The sequence below is a fragment of the Saccoglossus kowalevskii genome, chromosome 9, assembly GCF_978046115.1.
Source record: "Saccoglossus kowalevskii chromosome 9, keSacKowa6.1, whole genome shotgun sequence".
Taxonomy (NCBI): domain Eukaryota; kingdom Metazoa; phylum Hemichordata; class Enteropneusta; family Harrimaniidae; genus Saccoglossus; species Saccoglossus kowalevskii.
In genome coordinates, this window is record NC_140649.1 from 11,919,302 (window position 1) to 11,944,405 (window position 25,104).

At 35.4% G+C, this 25,104-nt stretch overlaps 3 protein-coding genes across 3 annotated transcripts in view; 2 read left to right on the forward strand and 1 right to left on the reverse strand.

Annotated features, from left to right (window-relative positions):
* The first annotated feature begins 862 nt into the window (after positions 1 to 862).
* LOC100370576 (microfibril-associated glycoprotein 4-like) lies at positions 863 to 3,811 on the forward strand. The gene is made up of 5 exons (XM_002739227.4): positions 863 to 921; positions 1,101 to 1,416; positions 1,541 to 1,704; positions 2,221 to 2,485; positions 3,390 to 3,811. Exons 2-5 carry the CDS (start codon positions 1,113 to 1,115, stop codon positions 3,629 to 3,631), a joined length of 975 nt encoding a protein of 324 aa, XP_002739273.2. The 5' UTR covers positions 863 to 921; positions 1,101 to 1,112; the 3' UTR covers positions 3,632 to 3,811.
* Positions 3,812 to 13,382: 9,571 nt separating this feature from the next.
* On the reverse strand, positions 13,383 to 18,587 carry LOC102807853 (TM2 domain-containing protein 1-like). The gene is made up of 5 exons (XM_085503730.1): positions 18,454 to 18,587; positions 17,524 to 17,600; positions 17,220 to 17,313; positions 15,194 to 15,359; positions 13,383 to 13,955 (listed from the first exon to the last, which is right to left on the reverse strand). Exons 1-5 carry the CDS (start codon positions 18,567 to 18,569, stop codon positions 13,845 to 13,847), a joined length of 564 nt encoding a protein of 187 aa, XP_085359856.1. The 5' UTR covers positions 18,570 to 18,587; the 3' UTR covers positions 13,383 to 13,844.
* Positions 18,588 to 18,838: 251 nt separating this feature from the next.
* Positions 18,839 to 25,104, forward strand: part of LOC100370730 (multiple PDZ domain protein-like) — a 203,125-nt gene continuing 196,859 nt past the window's right edge. The window contains exons 1-6 of the mRNA XM_085503929.1: positions 18,839 to 18,967; positions 21,188 to 21,332; positions 22,001 to 22,628; positions 23,494 to 23,722; positions 23,851 to 23,991; positions 24,595 to 24,858. Coding sequence (XP_085360055.1) covers positions 21,317 to 21,332; positions 22,001 to 22,628; positions 23,494 to 23,722; positions 23,851 to 23,991; positions 24,595 to 24,858 — 1,278 coding nt within the window. The 5' untranslated portion in view covers positions 18,839 to 18,967; positions 21,188 to 21,316. The remainder of the gene's footprint in view (positions 18,968 to 21,187; positions 21,333 to 22,000; positions 22,629 to 23,493; positions 23,723 to 23,850; positions 23,992 to 24,594; positions 24,859 to 25,104) is intronic.

Here is a 25,104-nt window from a genome sequence, read left to right on the forward strand (position 1 = left end):
ACGTGCACATACCAGGCTAGTCACTAACATTGTAATTACAATACTATCACATGTTTTCTCCAAGTTGTTAAGTCTATGTTAATCTACATGAATTATAACAAAATAATTAAAAATACGCCGTGCTTGTAACGTACGCGTAATAATGAATAGGTTATAAACTAGCCAACTAAACTCCTTGTCAGAAAAACAAAACTCAGTTCTAGAGTAAATTTAGTTAATAAAGACAATATATTAAACACACTCAGGTAGCGAAATACTAATATCATCGCGACTTGTTTTTTTTAGTTGTCATTGGTAATCGGCAACACCGTACTAACAACATTGTGCATGTGTGGTACGAAGTGGTTAAGCAGTACAGGGTAACCAGCTGACTTAAAACAGTGACGAAGTGACTTGAGACGAGGCGACCATGTGGTGCAAAAGAACTTGGGGCGTGGTAAGATACAAAATAGCCATGTGATAAGAAGTGTCTTGGGACGAAATGCACGTGTAGGACGAAGTGGCCGGGCTTGGAACGATGCGCATGGGTGGTTAGAAGTGCCAAGGTATGAAATGCACAGATGAGACAAAGTGATCTTGTTGTATGAAGAAGCCATTATGATATGGTTCGTAGTCACCGTGTGATGCGAAGTTGCCCTCTCATACAAAGTTGTTTTTCTCATTAATCTAAGTCGTATGTGAAAGTACAGCTGATAGAATGTATAATTGAACAAGGCAATAGTGTACACTCTCGCCATAGCAATACTTTTAATAAATTTTATCTATAGCCGTTTCAATTGAATTAAAAAAAAGCAAATATGGTAAGTTTAGTGGAATCAATATCATACATACAATGAATATATTTAAATAATTGTCAAGTAAACTCGTGCAGCAGATGACGTGTTGGCAACAGTGCAAAGTTTTAACAGTTGCTGTGAGAAGGTATTGCCTTAATGTTTTATTGCGGATTATCTGTTCTGTGTGTTACGTATTGCATGTTTCCACTACTCTTCGCATTACAAAGACGCTTACATACTTCTGATATGTATTTGTGTTATAGTGAGGATATAGAGATTTCTTCTTGCAACCGATTTTAATCATTCATTTACATGTGTTTGCAGACGTTATCTGTAATGGGTAGACCAATTGTCTTATCGATTGTGTTCGTACTGCTGGCATACGCAGAAGCTGGCGACTTCGAAGAGATCATCAGCCAATACACTAAGTCTAGCAGCTGCAACACACTTAGATATTCCGATATACTGACAACAGGAGCAAGAATATTGGACCAGATAAACGAACGGCTGGAGACATTAGATCTGATAGATGAACGTTTGGAAACTGTCGAAGACAAGCTGGACAATTTATCTACTGGTGGTGGTGGTGGTGAAGTACACGTACCTAAACATATAATAACTAGTATTACAGACTGCCGAGGTAATTGTGTTTAGCAGATTGTTAAATGTTTTCTCACATGACATTCACCTTTATTTGACCTAAGCATTTTCTATGTTACAAATTAATGTATTATTTAATTTTGATATGTATTTTGTAATTCCAGGTGGGTCGATTCGAGCGTATTCCTCTCCCACGGGAAAGGACTGTTTTGATATTCAACAAAAGGGTGGAGTATCCAGTGGTATATACACTATCCAGCGAGATGGGGACCCACATGGTGACTACCCTGTATACTGTGATATGGACAGTGATGGTGGTGGATGGACAGTAGGTATCATTCAAGCACTATGTATGGTATAATCGCGTGGTTATGGTTTGGAATTTAAATTAAAGATTTGTGAATGTTATTTGCAGTAATCGTTGGTTGAACATTTAGTAACTTTACCAAAATAATAGAAAATGTTTCCTAAGCTCATGAATTTGTCACGAATCTCACATAACCGTCACTATGCCTAGTAGTACTAACGAGTTTAATACAGACAAACCTTGTGACACGCACACTTATATTTATACTATTCTTTTATGTACTATGCATGGCAGACGTTGAAACCAAGATATTCAATTCTTTGTGTGCAGAAGCATATTCCGTAATATTTATATTTCCACAAGTATTATCAATTACACGTGATTGAATACATATGCATTTATAGTTATTTCATAAAAGATACAAAGGAAGTTAGGATTGAAGTGAGTTTATGTGTTTCCTCGAACTCGGCACTGCAAGATAAATATGATGTATTTTAGGACAAATGTATGCATTTACTACTCTGTGTGCGCTGACAGGTATTCCATGACAGATATGATGGCAGTGTAGATTTCTATCAGGGGTGGAATGAGTATAAGCACGGCTTTGGCAGCGTGAGAGGAGAATATTGGCTCGGAAACCACAAGATTCACGCCATGACTAACCAGGGTGGAAGTTATAAACTGCGAGTTGATCTGGAAGACTTTGATGGAAATACTGCATATGCTGCCTATGACAATTTCGCACTTTCCGATGAAGCCAGTGGTTATACTCTGAGTGTTGGACAGTTTAGCGGAACAGCGGGTGAGTTATTTGTTGTTGAATCTCTGGAAACATTACATACTCCTGCTTTGTTGAAACCCGAGTAGGATTCCGAGAGTCTCTGGGTAAGGTTCATAGTGTTGAAACTCACAGTAACGTACATTCTGACTAAGGTACAATTTGTTGGAAATCTGGATAATGTATCTTATTTGTTAGAAATGTTGGTAGGTTTCATTATGTTGAAGTTAATACAGAGCAAAGTACACTGTGTTGAGACAAAATATACTTTGTTGAATGTACATAAGCGCTATTGAAACTCCGAGTAACACACACAAACTACAGCTAAGCAATACCAGTCGCGGCGGCACAATGGGGCAAAAGGGATGGTCGACCTCTCAAAAAAAATGGTGGGGGTGTCCCCCCTCCGAAATCAAGCTGCAACCTTTTTTTGCCCCTCAAAATGCAGGAAATAGTATTTCAGCGGGTCTATATTTCACATTTTTTGAGAGGGAACATGCCCCGGACCCCGAGTAATGTCGCGCCTCCAGCACAACATTCCGTGCCGCCGCCTCTGTATCCCTCGCTGAGATAAAGCGTATATCATTGGAAATGAGAACATTTGTATTTGGTGACTTCTCAAAGCGTCCGTAATGATTATAGCCACAGAGTACAGTTTTTGCAGGCTTGTCTATTAATTTGTAGGTCTTGTTTTGTAACCAATTTGCCCATGTTGATGAATCATATCAATCGTGTTCTTCCCATTTGTCTGTACGTTCAATTCATAATATATAATACAGTCATCACTGCTACTAATACAAAATATATCAATCGAGTGATGAGAAAAGAATGTCATAGAATTTATTTTTCTTCTAAGATATTAGATAATATTTGTTATATAATTGATTTACAATAAACTTACTCATGATTATAATGTCTCCCCTTTTAGGAGATTCGTTGACCTATCACAGTGGTTTAAGGTTTATCACACACGACTTAAGTGATGTTGATACATCCTGTGCCGTGACCTACCACGGTGCCTGGTGGTACAGAACATGTCATTATTCAAACTTGAATGGTAAATACCTAGGAGGGGAGACAGCAGAGTATGCTACTGGAGACGTGTGGTACCATTGGAAGGGTTATTATTATTCCGCAAAATGCTCTGAAATGAAAGTGAAACCAATGTAGACTCGTTTGCTAAATTATATTTTCTGTGTAGACTATGTCATTTGATGGACGTTGTTTAGTATACTAGTTAGGCTCGATCAATGCAGTTTCCATTTTTCATTTTGTGCAATAATTTGCCATTTTCTGTTAAGCATCAGTGAATATATATATAAATAAAATACGTATAAAATGCACAGTCAATTATTGCTTTTTGTACTAATGTATTGAGAACACTGCAAATTTGTGTATGCGTGTTAGAAAATGATGAGGTTGTTTTGATATGATCGTGTGAATTGACGACAATTTTACCCACGTAAAATGAAGCACCTGACAAATACACACTTGGCAGTTTGGGAAAACATTACATTTAAAATAGAACACGTTTTCTTCGTTCAAAGGGGAAAAAAGTGGTTTGTGTAAATTCGTACGCACATCACCCATTTACCTATTCAGCCATTTACCTATTTACCTATAAGTCCGCCGCACCCTGCCCGACTCGTCAGCTGGCATAGAAATGATAACAAATTAGCTAATTTACGAATATTTACCATGGGTGGGGGGTCAGCTATCTTGAATAAGGTTTGAAAACTAAATAGAGACAAGTTGAAAAAACAAATATTTCACATTCCTAAAAATCAGGACAACATACCAAACTTTATTAACAAAGTTCGGCCGATTTCGTCGTTTTTGTGTGGAAAAACGAAGGGGCGTTGGAACGTGTTTTTAAACGTGTTCGCCCATAATTCTCAGAAAAAACTCTCCTTATATATAGTGAATATATGCACAGGGAATTTGTATTCTTTCCCGAAAATTGTACGTTCGCTCAAGGTTGTCACATTAAATAATTGTTTTCATCGAAGATCTGCTTTTTATAGTCACGGGTTCCATTTAAAAACACGTTCCTTTGCTCCTCTATTCTCCTTCGTTTTAGTAGCACCCCGAACAACTACACGAACAACCTAAAACACTTTATCGGGGTTTTGAAACCGAAATCGTCATCTAACCGTAAGGTCGTCGCTGATTGGCACCTGAGTTGGACAACGAGCGTCACATGGTATACACATTTCACATATGGAAATCTAAACACGATATTTAAATTATTGTGTAGCTATATGAAGAGAGTGATGTATAACGATACGAAAAGATGTGTAGTGAGATGAATTGTGTTGTATAACGATAATATGCGTTGTAGAGCGATGAAGAGTGTTGTGTCCGGATTAGAATTAAACTTTCTTTTCATATCGTGAGATAGGGGGCGTGGTCGACCCTGATATAAGGCCACACAGGTGGCGGGTCGTACATACCTGCGAAGACACTGAGCGGCAATTATATGCAATTAGGTGCACATGTTATACATAACATTTTCTCTTGTGAACTAATATGCGATGGAAACAACTGGTAAAACATGTCTACAAACAGAGTAATCTGATATTGTATAACTATACTTTTAATTAAAAAAGCAGCAAAGTATGCTTGACCACATGCGTTAGAGTGACTGTGTTTTGATTAGCAACTTGCTTGAATAAATTTGTAAACGCAGTTGTTTCACTTTCGTTTTGCATTCTAATTTAGATAACGTCAAGGGCAACATAGATCGAAATTATGTCTTATAACATACCTTTCTCGCCGTTATTTATTATAACTGATTTATAATGGGTAGACTATTTTTATTATCAATTATTCAATTGTCACTGTCACACCAACAAATAATACACTAGGTCTATATCTGTCTATATCTATGCTAATGAACTATCCCAAATAATAGAAATTCTAACATTTGAAAACATTAGTCACTGAACCATGTGCCTTCACAGAGAAGAGACACGCGAGACATATTGGTGCATTCTGGGTATTTCTTTCTATGTACTTTAAAAAAAAACACAGTTTTTTTTCACACACACACACACAAATTGGAAAATGGAAAAATAGAGACCTCACATCATTATGTTTTGAATTGGCTTGCACGTCTTCCACATACAAAAATACACAAACTATCTCTATTTAATTTATTTTATTTTATAATAATTTCACTTAATTCTTTAAAACTAATTTGCTATACAATGTGTACCGTTTGATTTCATTGGATTGTCACTTTCACTACACACACTATACACATAGTAATTTAAACCACTCATTTACAGTGGTAATTAATTCATAAAATTCACCTATGTGCATGTTGCATCAAGTAATGAGGTAGACCATAACATCAGTAGATGCAGTTATGAATCCTACAGATTAAAACATTGCGTGTAAATGATATGACCAGGATACGCCCTGTTTGGAGTTTCAAACCTTGTCGAGAATTTAGCTCGAGTTAACGGTTCCCTTTATTATAGTTGCGAATTCGTGACAGTAAAAAACATTAAACGTAATTATTCCAGGTAAGTGTCATGATTACCATTAGAATAGAATCAGTGAAGGTAATATCTACGACTTTGAAGAAGAAAATAATAATTGATGCAGAAAGCACCACGATTTTAATTACTGAAAGGAAGAGCCACCAATAGAATAAGAGGTAAGAGCTGGAGTTGTCTCAATATATTAATGTACCTATAAGCATTGCAAAAACTATGCCGTGTTTCTGTTTAGAAAATGCTGACAGTTGTATGTATAATGCAAGTGATTTACTTGATTCATAACTCAATATGTTCTCTACCATAAATAGGGTGCCAGATGGGTATACGTACGGTGAGAGTCATAGAATTGTTAGCTATGCTCACCTACCAGCTGGTAACGATAACATCAAACGCCAATCCAATTACTGGTATTTTATTCAGTTCTTATATTTCGTATCGTTTCTTTATTTTAATGACTGTATCAATGAACACTAGATAGTTTTCAGTGGTGAATCGGCTATGCATATCTGTGAGTGAGTGTGGGTCACTTCGTTTTTTACTATCATAATATTTAATGCATTTCGCACTAACGTGCTAAGAAAAGTAAACATTAGTAAAAAAAATTATTGATTTATCTGTTGCACCATATTTACACCAGTTTGTATGTCAGTCATTTTATAAACATACGTCGGTCTATTGGCGTTCGGATGAAATGTTGTAGATTTAATTGACAATTAGTCAGGACCATGTGATACATAACGTGAGTGTCTTACAATATTAAAATATACTTTATTATTTGTACAAAAGTGAAATTAAAGCATGCAGGCTTGTAACAACAAACATTGTATTTTGTTAATTTGTATAGCTGTTAACTTAGTATATCTGTGTCATAGTATACACGGTTTATACTTTTTACAACGATGCATGAACAATGTTACTCTCGTTGTTTTAGGGTTTTGCTCGAGGCTTTACCCCTCGAATTCACTCTCAATACAACATGAATTTGTGAACTATTATTCGTGGTTGGTGCAATTACTATGTTATACTGGGTGAATTTTAGACTACAACGCATACTACACGGTTGCTGAGACTGGTGCATGTAACAAGACAAGTTATTATTGTCAAACATGTTAATAATATTGCGTTTTTGCGAGGAAACTTCTAGTAAGGAACGTTGGCTTTAATTGCTGTGTAGCGTTCGAATCGAAGCACGTAACGCCTTCGCCGTGTCCGTCGATATCTGCCGTTTGTTTTGTAAATCGGCTTAAATGACAACAACCACTACTAAAATACATTGTACGTTTTATTGTTTTGCTTCGTATATGTTCTTAAATAGCATGTGCTGGGTATTATCGCTAGTTCATTGTAATATACTAAACTTGTTGTCGATTTCGTCATGCGCATCTTCTATTAAAGTGTCTGTGTTATGGAGTGCATTTAAGTATTTCTAGAACGCATGTCACATGTTAGTTCAATTCTTACCCCTGAAAATGTATAGAATGCCAGGTTACACAAATACAAAAACGTTGAAATCACAATAAAATTCAATATAATGAAAATCACCACTGTAGACAAATTATAAATAATCTCTCACTACAATATTATAACATATTACTCCATGATCATCACTCAAAAATCTCATAATTACTATTACAACGGCATATTTTTCGTGGTTTCTACACCGCCACTCAGGATTGTTATAATTCACTGTCAAGAGCATTGTTGTTTTTCATATTGTCAATGATCGCTAAGTATTATTATTCCGAATTATGTCTAATTCCCACAACGGCATTCAGTTTGTATGTATTTTATATATTGTCATGGGAACCACCTATGACCACGCCCAGATTTAGCATAGTTATGCTAAGATGTTAACTCATATTTGGGAGCCAATATAGTCATAGCAACCGGATTCAGATTTCCTCTAAAATCAGATCATTTGGTTTATGTTATAGACAGTTACATAAAACTCAAAGTTACCGTAATTTGGCAACGAATAAAAACATTAAAACATTTTTGTTGCCATGGCTACTAGATCTAGACTTCAGCCAACTAGATCCAGACCTCAACCAACTTCCTCAAACTGGTACCGCAAATAAAAATGTTAGAGATTTATTCAATTACTCTTATAAATAAAATCTTACCTGTATCTGAATATTCGTTACATGTTAAGTACAACTGGTAGTTCAGCCACGACAGAAGACTGTTGGTGATGCCGGTGATGACGATGATGACGATCAATTTTATCAAACAGATTTTCAATTTCAATCAATGATTGGTCGATGGTGTACCCTTGATAGATGTTGATAAGATTGTTGTAGGTATCAAGTAGCTGCGGACGATTGTCTGACATTTCAGAAGTCGCGTTGTTTATACATGTTGGGCCCTCTATAGTTGACATCATTTTTTTTGTTATTCTTCGTTTTTTGACGCCGAGCTCGCTATTACAATAGTCATTGTTACTAATTGGTCTGTTCAGTATTGGCAGCTTTATGGTGCAGTATGTAGCATTTCCATAATCAGCATAATCCTGTGACTAAGCCACTCACTGTATTGGTCACACTTCGACATTTTTGGCGGGACTGCCACTTTATAGTTTTGTGTGCAAACAAGCAATCCGGGTTCATTGTTTCTGGCTTTGAATATGTGAATCTATTTGTGATCTCTGTTCACTGTTGTATGGTCTCAAAATGGTTTCATGTCATGCCTGACGAGATTCCCCAAACCAATTTAGAGATTTTGATAAGGGCTGTTACATATAAGACATTATTGTTAAACTTCTGGTTTATTTAATAATTTTGGGATTCATTTTAGGCGACTTTGTCTGTTTATTATGTTTATTAATAGTGCACAGACCTGCCACTGTCACACTGACCGAGGGTTAATAAGAGTGACCTAGATTTCAGTTTCAGGAGAGAATGTTTTGAAATCTTGAAGCCTTTTGCAATATACAGTGTTATTGCACGGCATTTTTCTTGTCTGCCAGAACTGATATGCTAAAATTATAGCTAGGATGTTCCTAATTATGCTTAATTGCTCCATTGTTGGTGGGTGAGTAGTTATTAGGATGTGTGTTTGTGGGGGGGGGGGGGCAGTCTGAGTTTTTAAGGATTTAATCATTTAATTCAATTTAATTTATTAAATTTAAAATGATAAGTTTTGTCATTATATTTGAATTATTATAATGTTGTGAACAAACTTGTGCATGGAGTTGTATCGTAAACACTACAAAACAGTAAATTTGTATCCTTTTAATAACAATTAAATAATCTCTAGTTTTAATTGTATGTGGCCATTTTATTCATATTATCATTTGTAGATACAGCTGCCTGGGGGTAATTTACAGAAAATTTTCCTGAGTAATTGCTATAGTTTTGATTATGTTGAGCGTATTTATTCAACGCCTTCAAAGGTGCATGTAGTGTATACTTGATAATTTGTTTTAATTATGGCTACAGATCATATCGATCAGTCTGTCACTCAGTGAATGAGAGCCAATGTAACGAAAACGTGTCAGACAGTTTCTTGCGATGGGGAAATATATGCTGATGAAATTCCACAGTGATGCGCAGAGGGTTGCACAGAGGGTTGCACACATGTAAGATGTTACGGAATTGAGGAAAGTTTAAATTGTTCATTTATTATGTGCTTTTTTTGTTATATAGTCTACTTCAACAGTCAAGAGTCAATTACACTCCAGTCAGACAGGTAAATTACCTAAAAACTCTGCAAACACATTCAAATAAACTTAATAGATTATATTTTTCGTTTTCTTTGCAGATTACAGAGGATTAACAGCCAGTAGCGAAAATGATTCAGTTAATGACGGAAGTAGCGGTCCTGGTAATCAAATCTTCAATAAATACTAGTAGTAGATAATTGTGTGTTTTTTCGGGAATCGTTATTTACTTTTCCTTTTATCTTTACACAAGGCACGACAGCAAAGGTTATGATACCACTGATTATAGTGCCTCTTTGATTATAGGCTATATTTGTGTTAGGCATTACCAAAAAAAACAGAAAATAAAAATAAAAACAAAAATAAAACTAGCGGTAAGAGATCAGCTTGAGGAATTCAAACCAGACCACAAGAGGAACTAAAGAACTTAAATGAAAAAAAATAAGTTCTTGGATGTGAAGTGTATATCGCAGATTTTACATAGTTATCAACGCTAATTGGATAATTGTTTAATAATGTATAATGTTCAGAAATACCGATAAAATAATAAATAATTTCACTCTTTCAAAGTTGGCTTTTGTTATCACTATATGATGGCTATAACCGTATTTGATTGATTGTTGAGATTTACCTACATTATATTCACGCAATTTACATCCACTGTTAATAATTAATCTTCATGTGCTTAATTTGTAGTTTCTCAATCTAGATTGTAATCGTGATACTATATTATTCGTAACTTGAACAAACTATGCAGCTAGACAAAAATATAGGAAGCATAGCTACAATCTGAGGATATGTACGTTAAAAATACGCTTGTCAAATAATTCTGAATACAAATTTATCTAGTGGTTACTGTACTGACCCACTGTGATAGAAATTGAATGGATGGCAGTACATGTACTTACGTAAGTGGTTAAGTACAATTATGTTTTTTTTTACTATCATGGGCATGGGCTCGTGTTCCGTTATGATATAAAACCAAGTGCCAATGTCTACATTTTGTCTTCTAGCAAAATTTACACCTCAAATATAAATTTCTCTCCTTTGCCAAATTATTGTTATGCGATATCAGAAGTGACGCCAAAGAAAATAAATGAGTAAATAAAATACTGAAGCAAAACACGTGACACGTTCCAAGCAAGTCTAGTAACAATCTGCCTGTGTATTGCTAAAAAATACTTTTCAATCAATCACGTGACTAATATGACATAAAATCACCAGGACCATAGTTGTGTGTTTTGCATGTTGACTATTGTTTTATAAAATTGCCACAGAATAACAAAAAATAATATATAAATGCAAAATAGGTTGAAGTTTAGTGAAGTTTAGACCACTCCACGCATACCACAGGAGCCTAGCATATTATATGAATTGCTAATTATTGGAATAAGGAACGATATTGTATCTCCACAATCCATCCGTGTATTGAACATCTCTGCGCACGATAATAATCATATGAAACATGAATTAATTATGCTGAACTGTACATGTACGGTTCAAATATGGATGACAACTTTTTAGTTTCTATTATGGTAAATATCATTCGTTCGCACAATTTGTTGTGGACATTGTGCGATGTATAATTTCGAAGAGGGTCCAACGTGCTACAATAAGTCCAGATTGTAGTATATGTTGTTTATGCCTTTTATATATAGAGTTTTATAGTCTACGTTTTGTTTCATAGTTTTATTTCATACTGCCACTTACATTCAGCGGCAAGGACCGCTGTCCAGCACTGTATACCATGATTCAGAACATATTTCATTCCAACATGGTTAGTGTTATCAAAGAAATATTGCTGCACACATTGGGTATGTGGCTCCCGTGAATGGAGCCTCACGTGACGAGATAGGTTTTGCAAATGCTCGGTATTACACATTTAGGTTTCAATTGATACAAATAGTTAATGTAAATATATCAACTGAATGTCATCATCTTGTTGTAATACGCATATACATGATAGCGTACTCCGTATTATGATGTGGTGGTACTCAAGTACTACTGAGCAATATTGTGACACTGAATTGAAAATGCTTTGTGCCAACGTACCAATAAGGCTTGTGATGTTTAGTAGGCAGTGTGTTCTTATAGTTGTATAAAAGTTATTGTGCATATGTATATTACATTTGATGGACTGGTTGATTTGTGTTTAATTTTAAAACTACTTCATACTGATACTGACATTTAATTATTTTAAATAATATCATTCATACTATTTTGATTTAAAAATGTTCGTGAAAACTTATGTATTAAAGACAAGATGATCATATTAAATAGACCATTTTCCGTTCACTGAAAAATCCCGCGTTATGAATGAAATCGAACGTAAAAACGCGACAAACAAAGGTCATGGCGTCGTAGTGGCGACAAACATTTCGTGGGATTTGACAAACGCGAACGTATTTGGGGAATACTTCCATGCTTAATAATGTGCTGTACACATTTGATGATTGTCAATATCAATGACGTTACTTTGGCACGACAAAGTTAGTGAACAAAAACGTGGTACATTTACATACACACACTTGCTAGTCAGAATTTTAGATACAATACGCTGAATTTATTAGTACCGGTAATGTCGTAATAACGTGAGCTGATCTTTTTTAAACGCTTTTATCGCTTTGAAACAAAATTTTCGCAAGTAAACAGAATTATAGAAATCTGAGAAATATTACATTTAAACGTAACAGTTCAATTATACATACGCAATTTACCAATTTATTTTCAAGTTAGTCACTTCACCAAATTATACAATTAATTTTATATTGAATTTAGTGAATCAGACACTGAATGCAAATGACACCGATTCTGATAATTATATGCTAGATCATGATGAAATAAAAATGGTTTGTTCTGTAATTCCGAAATTTCAACTGGGCAGCATGAGGGAATTGTTTGACGGCAATACAGTCTAATAAAAACAGAAATCCTGCATTGTATTAACTGGCCTCAAATAAAACGGTTGGAATCGTTGGAGTTAGCTAGTCATTATAGTACAGCAATCAAAATTGCTACTTTGAAACATTATGGATACTATAATGTAAGACACCACAATACCATTCAACATAATATATAAGTGTTTAAGCAATCGACCCAAACGACCCGCATCCTCAAAAATCGAGTCTTAACGCCATCGCATTTCCAAGACCAAAAAGGTAAAGGTCAAAAAGGACCATTTTTCTCTATGATGTTTTGGGGATATCATTAATTCAGCCCAGCAGTTAGAAAGGTTATATATTAGAGGCGCTCGGCAAACAAAAATTTGAGATGTGAATCGTGAAATAAAGGTCGAAAACGCTGTTATGTTAATTACTCTTTTGCCATTTGCAATAGTTGAAACAAAGTGAGGTATATATTGTAAATTACTTTGGTGATAATTAAGGAAACTGCGACCAAATCAACTGCAGTGACGATCTCTAAAACACAAATTTAAGAAACTTGGAGCACACAAACTGTCTCAAATTGTATATGAAAGAATTTTCTCAATAGTGGATATGTTGTCATACTTTACCCACAATCCTTTGCTGGAGAATCAAGATGGCAGACTACATAACACTTATAACAAGTTGAATATCTAGAGAATGAAAAGCAATATAAAAAAAACGGCAAATTGCATTCTCCTACATTTGTGAAGCTCTTTCTTTAGGGAGCATTATGTTGTTTGGCTTGACTTCCTCTTTAAGTGAAGAAGAACAATAACATGGCCAAACCAGAACACAAACTGGTAATGAGTAAGCACAACAAACAACTTGAATGAAAATTGAATAATAAATATTTAATAGTTTACATTCAAAACATATGCAATTAAGCAGAATCACTGATATAGGTTAGTCTTGCTTCAATGTGTCATTTTATCATTTAGTTATCAACATCATGATATAGCCAGCAATAGATACAAACTTGCATCAGTTTGTGAGCTATTCCAGATATACAACCCTGTTTTCACTCTGTGTTTGGTAATCACAAAATACATGTAGAGCCCAGCTCTACTTTGTCCATCACAATATATACAGTCACAATCATGTTCAAATCTGTGTTTTTTTCTACCATGAAATACACACACAGCCGTCTGCCTTCACTGATCCTGAAAAACTACTCCAATTCTGCATTTCCAGACATGCTTGGCATCTTCTCTGAACTGCTTTGTTTGTGAAAATGCTTTGCATTGTTGTAAATGAATGTTGTAATATCAATTTGTCCCGGTAGGTGCCAATAATCACCAATAATCAGGTGGTTTGTAAAAGGTCTCATTATCAAGTGTTATATGAATCAGCCTTGCTCCAAAGGCATCTATAATGTATTCAGAACCATCTGCTGGGCCAACAACCTGAATAAAAAACAATTGATGCCAATATATAAGCTGAACATGGTAGATATGGATACAATTCATGTATTCATACACTCACTTCTACTATTGGCAAAAAAAATTGAATACAATTCACACAAAAACTGAATAGAAAAGTAAGAAAAATTCATTGTATCTTTCTAGCTGCCAGATGGTTATGTCATATTCAACCTGCCTGAGAGTGTATGTGGAGCCAAACACAGTATATAAGTGTGCCTCCAGATTTCTGGCACGAAGATCCTAGTGTACCTTTTCACCACCAGACTTTTTCGCCCAAATTTGTCTGCATGTTTTTCATATATTCTTCAATATTTCTTGAAATTTACCAACAGCCAATAGACAAAATTTGAGTCAATTTTTAGTTTTTATTCACAATATTTGGCTATTTTTGTCCTAATCATCTGATGGAAAGTGCAGGATATAAAGAGGATTATTTTGTGAATTTGTAATGAAAAGCGGGAACCGGAGGTGAAAAGGTTACAAATGAGAATAAAGACCTACAGGGTAACTGCAATGCAGTTAATCAGACAGCATAGAATGTGTTAGTGTCAAATTATTCTGAAGACAGACTTTCCCAATTAACTGATCAGAAATTTGAAAGAGTTGCTGAGATCTCGCAAGAGTGAGTCCCACCATTTGTTTTTGCCTCCCAAATAATTTTCTATTAGTCTTACAGTTTCAAATACTATGGTTACATAGGTCAGGAGAACTGTGGTCATGATGATGGTTGTGAGAAAGTAAAACTATTTGAGGAGGGGGTAAAAACAAGTTTGAGGCACTTTTGCACTCAATAATATATTGGTGGCAATTTAATTTGGGAATACAATTTATTATTACTTTGTTATTTTTTGACTCGCTAAACCATGAATGCATGAGATTGCATCATATCAAATGCCCGCACCTCAATTAATCCATGCATTTTGGCACCAATCACAAATTTTTAACCTGCATAATTCTTTTCATAATTTTTCCAAAATTTTGGACAACACTTGTAGCCAATAGGAAATTATGTCCTTTTGGTCCAAAATTATCAAAAAAAATATATAGAAAAAAAACATAAAAATGGCAAAATTTCGAAAAAAAACATTGCTGCGTTGTTGCTCAAAGGATTTATACATAAAAGTGAATTGCTTTAAACTGGAGAAGAAGGTTAAGTGGCTTATTGAGTTTCTTTTCCTCAAAAATGGCAACAATTCTCAAATTTAGAGAAAATCACCTACCTGAGATGCTATGAGAATAACATCAATAAGTTGACCAAGAAAGAAAAATCCTAATGTACAAAATTTGAGGAGACCAATAGCTGGATATCCAAGGTAAAATCTATCAATGCCAAACATTCCAAGAAATATTGATAACAGCACAGATACTTCATAGTAGACCCCATTACTGAAACATAATCAATTATTATAATTATAATTATATCAATATATTACTTATAACATTGTACATTCAAATGTTGTGTGAACAATTATTATATTTTTGTCATTGTAACTTTTTATAGAACCTATATCGAATACAATATGATGTTTCTTTTAACAACAAGTCATTGAAAATGACACAGTCCCCGTTAAGTTCTCTTTGTGCTCGTCATATTAAAGCGGATGGGTTGTCGCGAGTGTGTCCTTGAAACTTGAGTTCCAAGTGGCGTATACAACAGATTTTTTATTTACATCAAAACACGTGTTTCGTGTCATAGTAATATGGCCAAAATAAAAACAGCCGTTATTCGGCCATCTTTGATCTGATTATGAAACACACTGATATGTATGATGTATGTGCCAAATACGAATGAAAATGGTACAAAAATTGTGGAAATATAGTAGTAAGGCCAAAAAGTCAGATGGCTGTCAATCGGCCATCCTTGACCAGATTTTGAAACAAATTGTCATGGACATGCATCCTAACATGTATAAAGTACATGTATGTGCCAAATTTGAATGAAAACTGACAGAGCACGTCCAAGATACCGCATAAAAAAACAAAAACAAGATGCCTGCCAGTCGACCATCTTTGATCCAATTGCAAAATAAATCGTCATGGACATGTCACCTAACATGTATAATCTATGTACCAAGTTTGAATGACAACTGACAAAGCATGTCCAAAATACAACATTTTCAAAAAACAAGATGGCTGCCAGTCGGCCATTTTGAATCGAATCGCTAAACCACTGCATGTGCATATGTTCCACATAAGGTACTAGGCACATGCAAAAAAATGAACGGAATCGGTCCACAGGATTCTGAAATATGACGTTGGACAGACTGACGCACGGACAGACGGACACACGGATGGTCTGACGGACTCAGGAACTCACTGACGGTCGGGGACATGTATCCTAACATGTATGATCTATGTACTAAATTTGAATGAAAACTGACAAAGCATGTCCAAAATACGACATTTTCAAAAAACAAGATGGCTGCCAGTCAACCATCTTTGATCCAATTGTGAAATAAATCATCATGGACATGTATCCTAACATGTATAATCTATGTATCAAGTTTGAATGGAAACTGACAAAGCATGTCCAAAATACAACATTTTCAAAAAACAAGATGGCTGCCAGTCGGCCATTTTTAATCGAATCGATAAACCACTGCATGTGCATATGTCCCACATAAAGTACTAGGCACATGCAAAGAATGAACGTAATCGGTCCAAGGGATTCTGAGATATGACTCCGGACGGACGCACAGACGCACGGACACACGGACGGACGGAGACCGAATTATAAGTCCCCGTTTTCGGACTTCATTCGAACGGGGACTAATAAACCACTTTTCTCAACTACAGAGCAGTATGGAGTAGGGGAGGTACTGTAAAACTATTCATTTTCAATGGCATTAATTTCACTATTTTGGTGTTTTGAGCAATTACATTGGGCTTCAAGTTCACAAAATTGGAAGGAAAACAATGAGTTGTATTGTTATTTCAATGTTCACATGGATTTAATTAGGCGAATGTTACTTGTCAGTGAAAATAGCAAAATTTAAAACCAGAGAATGATTAATGACTTTACAGTAGTGTAATTTCAGATAGAATAGAGTCAAATTAGCATAAAATGAACATAGAAGTGATTAACACTATATTTTGTTACACAAATTAGCCGCAACACTATGCTATTTCCATGGAGATAACACTGAACAGGTGTACAACTACATGCATATTGAATTGGTTTTGTACAATTTCAAAAGTACCGTTTTTCGTACATTGATTGACAATTTCAAATGTTTAAAAACTCACGTATATCTACATGGTACATTCTTTTGAAAGCCAACCTGCGTACCATTGTACGTAACACCACTACATGTGATATTTGGTGCAGGAAAACAGTTCACTGTAACAAAAAGTAAAAATCTATTAAAGCTGCCAATGAAGGAGGAAATAGTGTATATGCATAGTAAACATGATGAAGGTAGACTGGCCAGCCCATGTGTGGCCTAGATGTACAACCCGGCAGCCAGGTTGCTGTCTGAAGGTACTAATAACTCATAGTACATTAACATATTATGAACAAATCACACAACAATAATATGTGAACAATTACCTGCCACAGTACTTTCTTTAGTGCATCCCTCGGGTGCCTGTGTATCAGGGTCAATGTCAGGTTTACTACAATAATACTTGAAATTTGTCAAGGATATAACATAAGAATGGAAACCATATTATGTTTAAAAGGCGGTTGTCGTTGCGTCACATACTGTTCAATATGGAACTCATAGCGACATACACAAGGCATGTAAAATACATTTACATGAAATTCAAACACGCACTGTGTACAAACTGATGCCCTTTAGGGTACAACCACCCAGAGAGGAGAGTATACAAAGAGATTTTTACTAGTTTCATGATACCTGTATGTACACACAAACGGTAGCCTCTTATCTGAACAAATCTTATTTTAGGCTGCTTATATAACCCTAATCCAAACCCTACCCTTGAGTGCTCCCAATTTCATTGTATATGCCCCTCCTAAGGACACCTATAATTACAGAATTGAATTGGGGGGGGGGGCTTGGAATGAGGGTTAGAGTTAGGATTAGGGATGGGGTAATAGTCCTTTAGGACCCCTCACCCTTAACTCTAATACCCCCCACCCCAGTGCCACTCCCCCATTTCAATTGTATATACCCATCTTCGTGTCACTTATGGTTATTTGAATTACACGACGATATGAACAGCCAACAGAATCATTTGCGACCACGGCAATAATCACACTTCAAAAGAGACAAAGTCGTTGTTCTTCCCGTGGTTTGCAGTTTCATGGTTTCGAGATACATTTTTTGTTTACTTTTCCTTTTACCTCCATATACAATGTTTTCCTGATTGACTTCAATAAATGCAATGACAAAACTAATTGAAGAACCATAGTTTATATACATTTTACGAGAATTCAATCACATACAATGTAGTCGAAATAGATCGTCTTACTTTTTCTCTTGTCGACAATAGCCCTTGAGTACATTATAAAGGATATTGTCCCATTAGAAGATCTTCACATTCAAGTTCCCAGGCGTCAGTTGCCAGTACCACAACATCGCAAAAGACACACACAATGAATAAAAATATAATGACTTCATGAGCGCCATACATGTACAACCCGGAAGCGGCCATCTTGTATTTTGAAATTGAGGGATCGTTCACTGGTGACCTTTGACCAGAGTGTATTTCCATCCGCTACGTTCAAAGTAGTTATACATTGTTAAGACACAGTCTGCGCCACAAACCTCGTAATTTATCTAAAACTACTACTACTAATAAATAGGAGGTGTTATCTGTTAACTAAAAATATCATTGTTGATTAAGGTAAATTACAATATAGTAGTTGAGCTTACAGCGGATTGATTTCAAAGTTAACAGGCCAATGTCCGCCATTAATCGGACGCTTTCCCAGCTGAGTTGCCGTCCCGTATTTTAGTTGCAAATATTTTACTGTCATTTGGTTCCTGGGCACCGGGGAAAGTTCAATGCAACCCACGTGACCTTGTTGTGTAAGTATCATTATTAAATTTGGCTTACTAATACTATTTAAACGTGCATATCATTGGAATGTATCAAATTTATGTGCGAAGTATCGACACAGTGACAATGTTATGGTTGCAAACGTGATCGGTATGCCCGGTATGTCCACATTTACGTGTACCGTTTTTCGTAAAAAACACCTACTCTAATGCTCTGATGATATCACTGTATATCGGTAAAATTCTGCCTTTGTAAATGGTAAGAAACCACGCAATCAATAGATAAACAAAGGTTGTGTTTGGGTAGAGGCCTGCACACCGGGGGGGGGGGGGATAAGAGGAGGGGTGTGGTTGGCCAATATGCTCCATTGATCTGTATATAATCCATGTAACTATATTAGGCCAGATCCATTTTTCAAGGACATCCTCTTCTTCCTCTGCGTCCACTCCTAGATAATATGCATCCGAGTCCCTAATGATGTAAACAGTATACTGTGTAAGTGCTCACAATACTATTTTATTTATTTATTAGCACTTACTGACTCCCCGGAAAGAGTGGCAATGGTTATAATAGTAAAAGTAAAACAGTAATAATACACTAATAATTATGGAAGTAATAAGAAACAGAATATTAATGGGAAAAAAACAAAACAGTAAAACAACTACTTCTAAAAGAAAGATCTATATTAATTAAACCTGTATTTGTTGTCTAAGCACTTGTTGATATACTGTGCTACTACCTGGATGACAATACTATCTTTATTTATCAGTGCAGTGAACTGTTTTTCAGGAGGTAGGTTGTGAAAGGATTCAATCGCATCAGCAGCTGTATCAAACAGAACACCTGCGTCTGTCACTGTATTTGGGACACTCCACCATAAAATGAAATTCATTTTCAATGGTACTATTGTACATTACTAATTCATTAGCTTACTAGAGTTTGAAAAATTGGTAAGAGTTCTTTAGGGCCCCCCTCACCCATAACTTTTAATTATTTGGAGGGCATACTGTGGAATACTTTATTTTCGCTGGAATTAATTTTCGCTGAAAAGGCTTTTTTGTCATTTTGTGTGGAATTTATTTTCACTGATTTTTGATGAGTTTAATGTGAAATATAAGGAAAAAAGTATATTCGCTGGATTTTATTTACACGGAATCATCCCTTCAGCAAAAATAGCGAAAATAAATGCCAAGCAAAAATATAGTATTCTACAGTATTTAATTACTGGGGTACAATGGGGTGCTGGAGTGTTAGTGTTAGGATTCCTAAGAAACTCTTACTGAAAAATTAAACCAAGATTGTATGTTTATTTATTGAGTACTGTGGATACTCATCTGACAATGCATTTTGCTAAGTGCTAGTATGTACAATATAGTAGATAATACCTGTTATTAGTATCCATACTGCTGTACTATTTTTAGTCACTGTTGTGTCAAATAAATAAATAAACAAAATTATTTTCTTCTAAACTAGGAATTTTTCTGTTGAGTATATATATATATATGGGACATATTTTTAGTATCCATGCCCATATTATAATAAGGTTGATTTTCACACAATATCAATAAAGTATATGCATTAATACTTTCATTCAAATATCACATGACTGATCTTTTGTCTCCTGGCAGTCAGTGTACTATACTGGTTGTGTGAGCACCTTGGGTCAGTATCCCAGAACGAGACATGAATCCACCTTCATACCTTCATGCGTACCAAATGCTACTCAATTTACTGACAACAATAGGCTGCTACATGATGTGTGTAATTGATTATTGTTGAATACTGTTGTTGAAAACTGTTAGTATCCATAAGACTGAATATCCCTATTCTGACTCTCTCTACACAATGTATGTGATCAATACACCTCATTGTTTTAAAACTGAAAGGTATTTTGGGTCAAATTCCTTGCAATTGTTATGACTGTGTCGATTTACTCAAATATAGAAATAATAACTACATGTATAAAAGGTTGAACAGCATAAACACACTTGAAAAAAAAAACAATGCGTTGAATTATTTCGTTGTTTGCAATTCCTGTTCACCAACAATAAATGAAAGTTCATCACCTAAACATAATCTTTGGAACTATTTTTAATGTCACTTTCAGGCCCTAAATGTATGCATGCTATATACAGATGTTAGTTGTACTACACTACACATACATTAATATTAACACACTTTCTTCTCACTTTAGTGTGATTTCATTTACCAATACTCTAACCCTGAATTAATTTTATTTTTATTTTCAGATTCAACTATTTTTACTTAGTTTTTTATTACTCAGCCAAGAGAGATAAACTAGAACATTGCTGTTGTTGCCTTGTCAACATTTTTTAATCAAGTACTATTTTAACGTGATTAAATTTGAATAATTTATCATGTCTATGACTGCAGGTATGTGTACTTTATTATTGCTGTAATTTATTGACTGTACATGTGACATACACTAGTACCGTATATTGCTTTATTTAGCGCATGCATAAAAATGACATTTTTCATTTATGTGCACTTTTATTAGATACATGTATGTGATTCTGGATCAAAAGCAATACTGTATTTCATGTATCAGGCATGCATATGTCCTTATATTATTGGAATATAAGTGCTTGTGAATGTTTGGTGTACTCCACAAACAAAAAATTGGAATATGCTCTTCTTTTATAGTGTGTAAAATTGTCCTTCAGAGTTCTATCCAAGGCATTGCCGAATTTGAGAGCAGGGGTTCTTATTTCCATAATTCTGAATAAACAGTATAGCTTAATGTAAACTTTTATGCAATGACATATATTCATGAATTTTACGAGTCAGTAATAATTGTTAAATTTTCTAGCAGTGAATATTTCTCCGGGGTCATAAAACACAGAGTCAGTGTCAATGGCGCGACTGCCATAAAATGAAAAATTTTACAAACATTTCCAGCAGCGAAATAAACAATTTATAGTGCAGTGCATTTGACTACAATGACATGTGCTCAGCAAATCCATTATATAAGAATACAGCTGTGTTGCCTACTAATGTACACAATTTGGATCCGTAATGTAATGCAATGCCATTCTTTTCAGACACGGAGCATGCTGTGGCAATTTTAGAAAAAATTCAAGAGAAATTCCAAGCGAGTGGTGATGCCTCACAAGAAGATGACATTGCTGCTATCATCTGTATGCTAGATAGCTCACTGTTTAAACAGCTACTCAATGTACAGATTTCTATGAAAGAGCTCAAAGATGAAGTTGAAAGTTCAAGGGTCAGAGGTCAGGCAGATTTTGATATCACTCCTACCGGTGACCTTGTGTTATCCGAGTCTGCTGGAGAGCGCCCAATGCATCCACGTACTATGCGTTCTAAAGAGGATAGAGCCGAAGCATTACAACAATATGCTATGTCCAATGATGCTTTTGATTGGGATGATGCTGACGAACCAAGTTCCGAATATTTGGGTAGTGGTGCGGTGCCGTATACTACCAAAGCTGTCGTCGAAAACGGTGATTCCAGTCAAGAATTGATGAAGTATGGCTCTGATTTCCATCATGCTGTTATGATGGCTTCGCAAGGAAGGGAAGTTCAAGTTATACAGTTATTCAAACCAGAAGGAGGTGGCTTGGGATTCAGTGTTGTAGGGTTGAAAAGTGAAAATAGAGGAGAGCTAGGTATATTTGTACAAGATATCCAGCCAACAGGGGTGGCTTCACAGTGAGTATTATATATGTCTTCAGCTTTATAGTTTATATGCTAAAATGAGCAATGAACCAAAATCTGTAGTTATGGTTACAAAGTCTGACTGATTTTTTTTTATTTGACCACCTAAAATCTTGTCGTGCACCACAGTTTTGAATCCTGCTTCAGAACATGTTCAACACAACTATTCCTGTGGTGGAGCTACATCATTCATAGAATTTTCCATGGATGTATCACTGTACCATGCATTTCTATATGGGCTTCACTCGAGTTGCTGTGGAACGCCGGTCAAAGAGCCAATGAAAATGGCTAAAGTTGCAGAAACAGCACAAACTTAACTTTGAAGTAATCCCGAGCAACCAAATTGATATATGTTGCACTGTTCAGGAGAGTCTCAACAACTGGCCCAAAGTACCGATTCCTGAAAACTTTTGGCTTTTGTTTTCACCGATGATGATTGCCAGGTGGTGAAAATGCTTAGATGTTCCTGAGAATAGAAATAAGAAATATAAATCCTTCCATATTTAAAATTAATTTGGATTCATTTTGGATTTGCGTACCAGTGTTCTCCCCAAAGATTTAAACCACTGTAGTGTTGAAAAATTTACATACTAATTTGCATAACATGTGCATATTTTTTGCATTATTATTTTAAACAGAAATTACATTGTTGACTTACCAAACTATTATTACTTTAACTTCATACAAGTTTTATGTTTATGTAATTTATTGAGAATTAATTATTTAAAAAAAAAATAAGCATTGGCGTAGTAGAAATAGCTATTTGCCAGTCTGAATATTGACTGTGGAAGAGTCAGACCAGTGTGGCGGTACTGCCACGTTATACAGAATACATTATACTTGATTCATCTGTTTTCAGTGATGGTAGACTTCAAGAAAGTGATCAGATACTAGCAATAGACGGGCAACCATTAGATGCATCTATATCTCATCAGCAAGCTATTGGTATCCTACAACAAGCTCAGGGTCTTGTAGAGTTGGTAGTAGCGAGGGGAGGCATACCTAATATTGCTCCGATTGTCAGATCAGCTACACCTTCACTGGATAGAACACCATCAGCTGTGAGCTCTGTCTCGCAACAATCCGGTGTTATTACTGCTGTAAGTGCTTTTCACTTTCTGCTTGTTTCATGTTTTATCCACTTGTCCTCTACTTGAAATCTATTCTGAATGAGATGGAAAGGTGAATTTTATACTGAATTGGGTTTATTTTATAGGAGCATCCATTTATTCAATGGGGGCATGTTGAAGAGATCGTCTTGCACAATGATGGAACTGGTTTAGGATTTGGCATTATCGGTGGTAAAAGTGCTGGTGTTGTGGTGAAAACAATATTACCAGGAGGTGTGGCAAGCAGGGTAAGTACATTGACATTCTACTTTACAATGCTATATTTTTTATTATTTCTATAAACTATAATTTTAAGAGAATTGTATACATGTCCCATCACATGTATGAAATTCTACATTGTTAAGCAGAATGTTAATTGATTGATGAATTAAATACTCGGTAAGTCGCCTCCCTCGATAAGTCATGATTTTTGCTTGGATCCTGACACCTGTGACTTAGCGAGAGACCACTGTATTCTGAAACAGAAATGCAATCCATTTATCCGCTGTTTATCAGCGGAAATGCATTCAAAATGAAAATAAGTAATTTGTCATGTACTATATTCATACTTCAACACCAGGCCTAAACTTCACAGAACTAACAAAGGCAATCACCACCATGTCTAAGGTGTTTTTATTGGTGCATTTAATACATTTAATACAGAATTTCCCCATGCTACATGTACAATGTAATCATCCTTGTTAAGTCAGACCCCTTGGCTGGTTTGTGCATGAACACGGAAAGTTTTACTTGCATTCCATATTGTAGAAGTACGCACAGTTGTCCATGTTGACATTGTAGTTGTTGTTGCTGCTGTAGTGGTATGACTTAATCACAATATTCTTTCATAGGATGGAAGGCTTAGAAGTGGTGATCATATTTTGAAGATCGGTGACACAAGTCTTGCTGGTATGAATAGTGAGAATGTGGCTACTGTGCTGCGACAGTCAGGCAGTACAGTCACGCTCACTGTCGCCAGAAACCCCATGCTAGAACAGCCATCATCTCTGTCTTCAAACCAACAACAAAGTATACCTGTGGTGGCTGCAGCCAAGTCATCAACTCCTGTACCTCAACAAGATGAGGATTATAACTTACATCGACAGCAAGAGCAGGTCAGTCCAGTTATTCATATTTTAATATTTCTTATATTATTAATATTTGTCTGTAGTATTCTTGTCGTTCACTAATATTGAATTCTTTTTAAATCAATTTTTATATTTCATGTACTTTTATTATTTACTTTATTAATCTGAAAACCTAAATAGAAATGTTAACTCTTTCTTTGCGGTATTAATAAAGCATTATTCTATTCTATTCTTCTATTGTGATGTAATGTATATAGTGCAGATGACAATTAT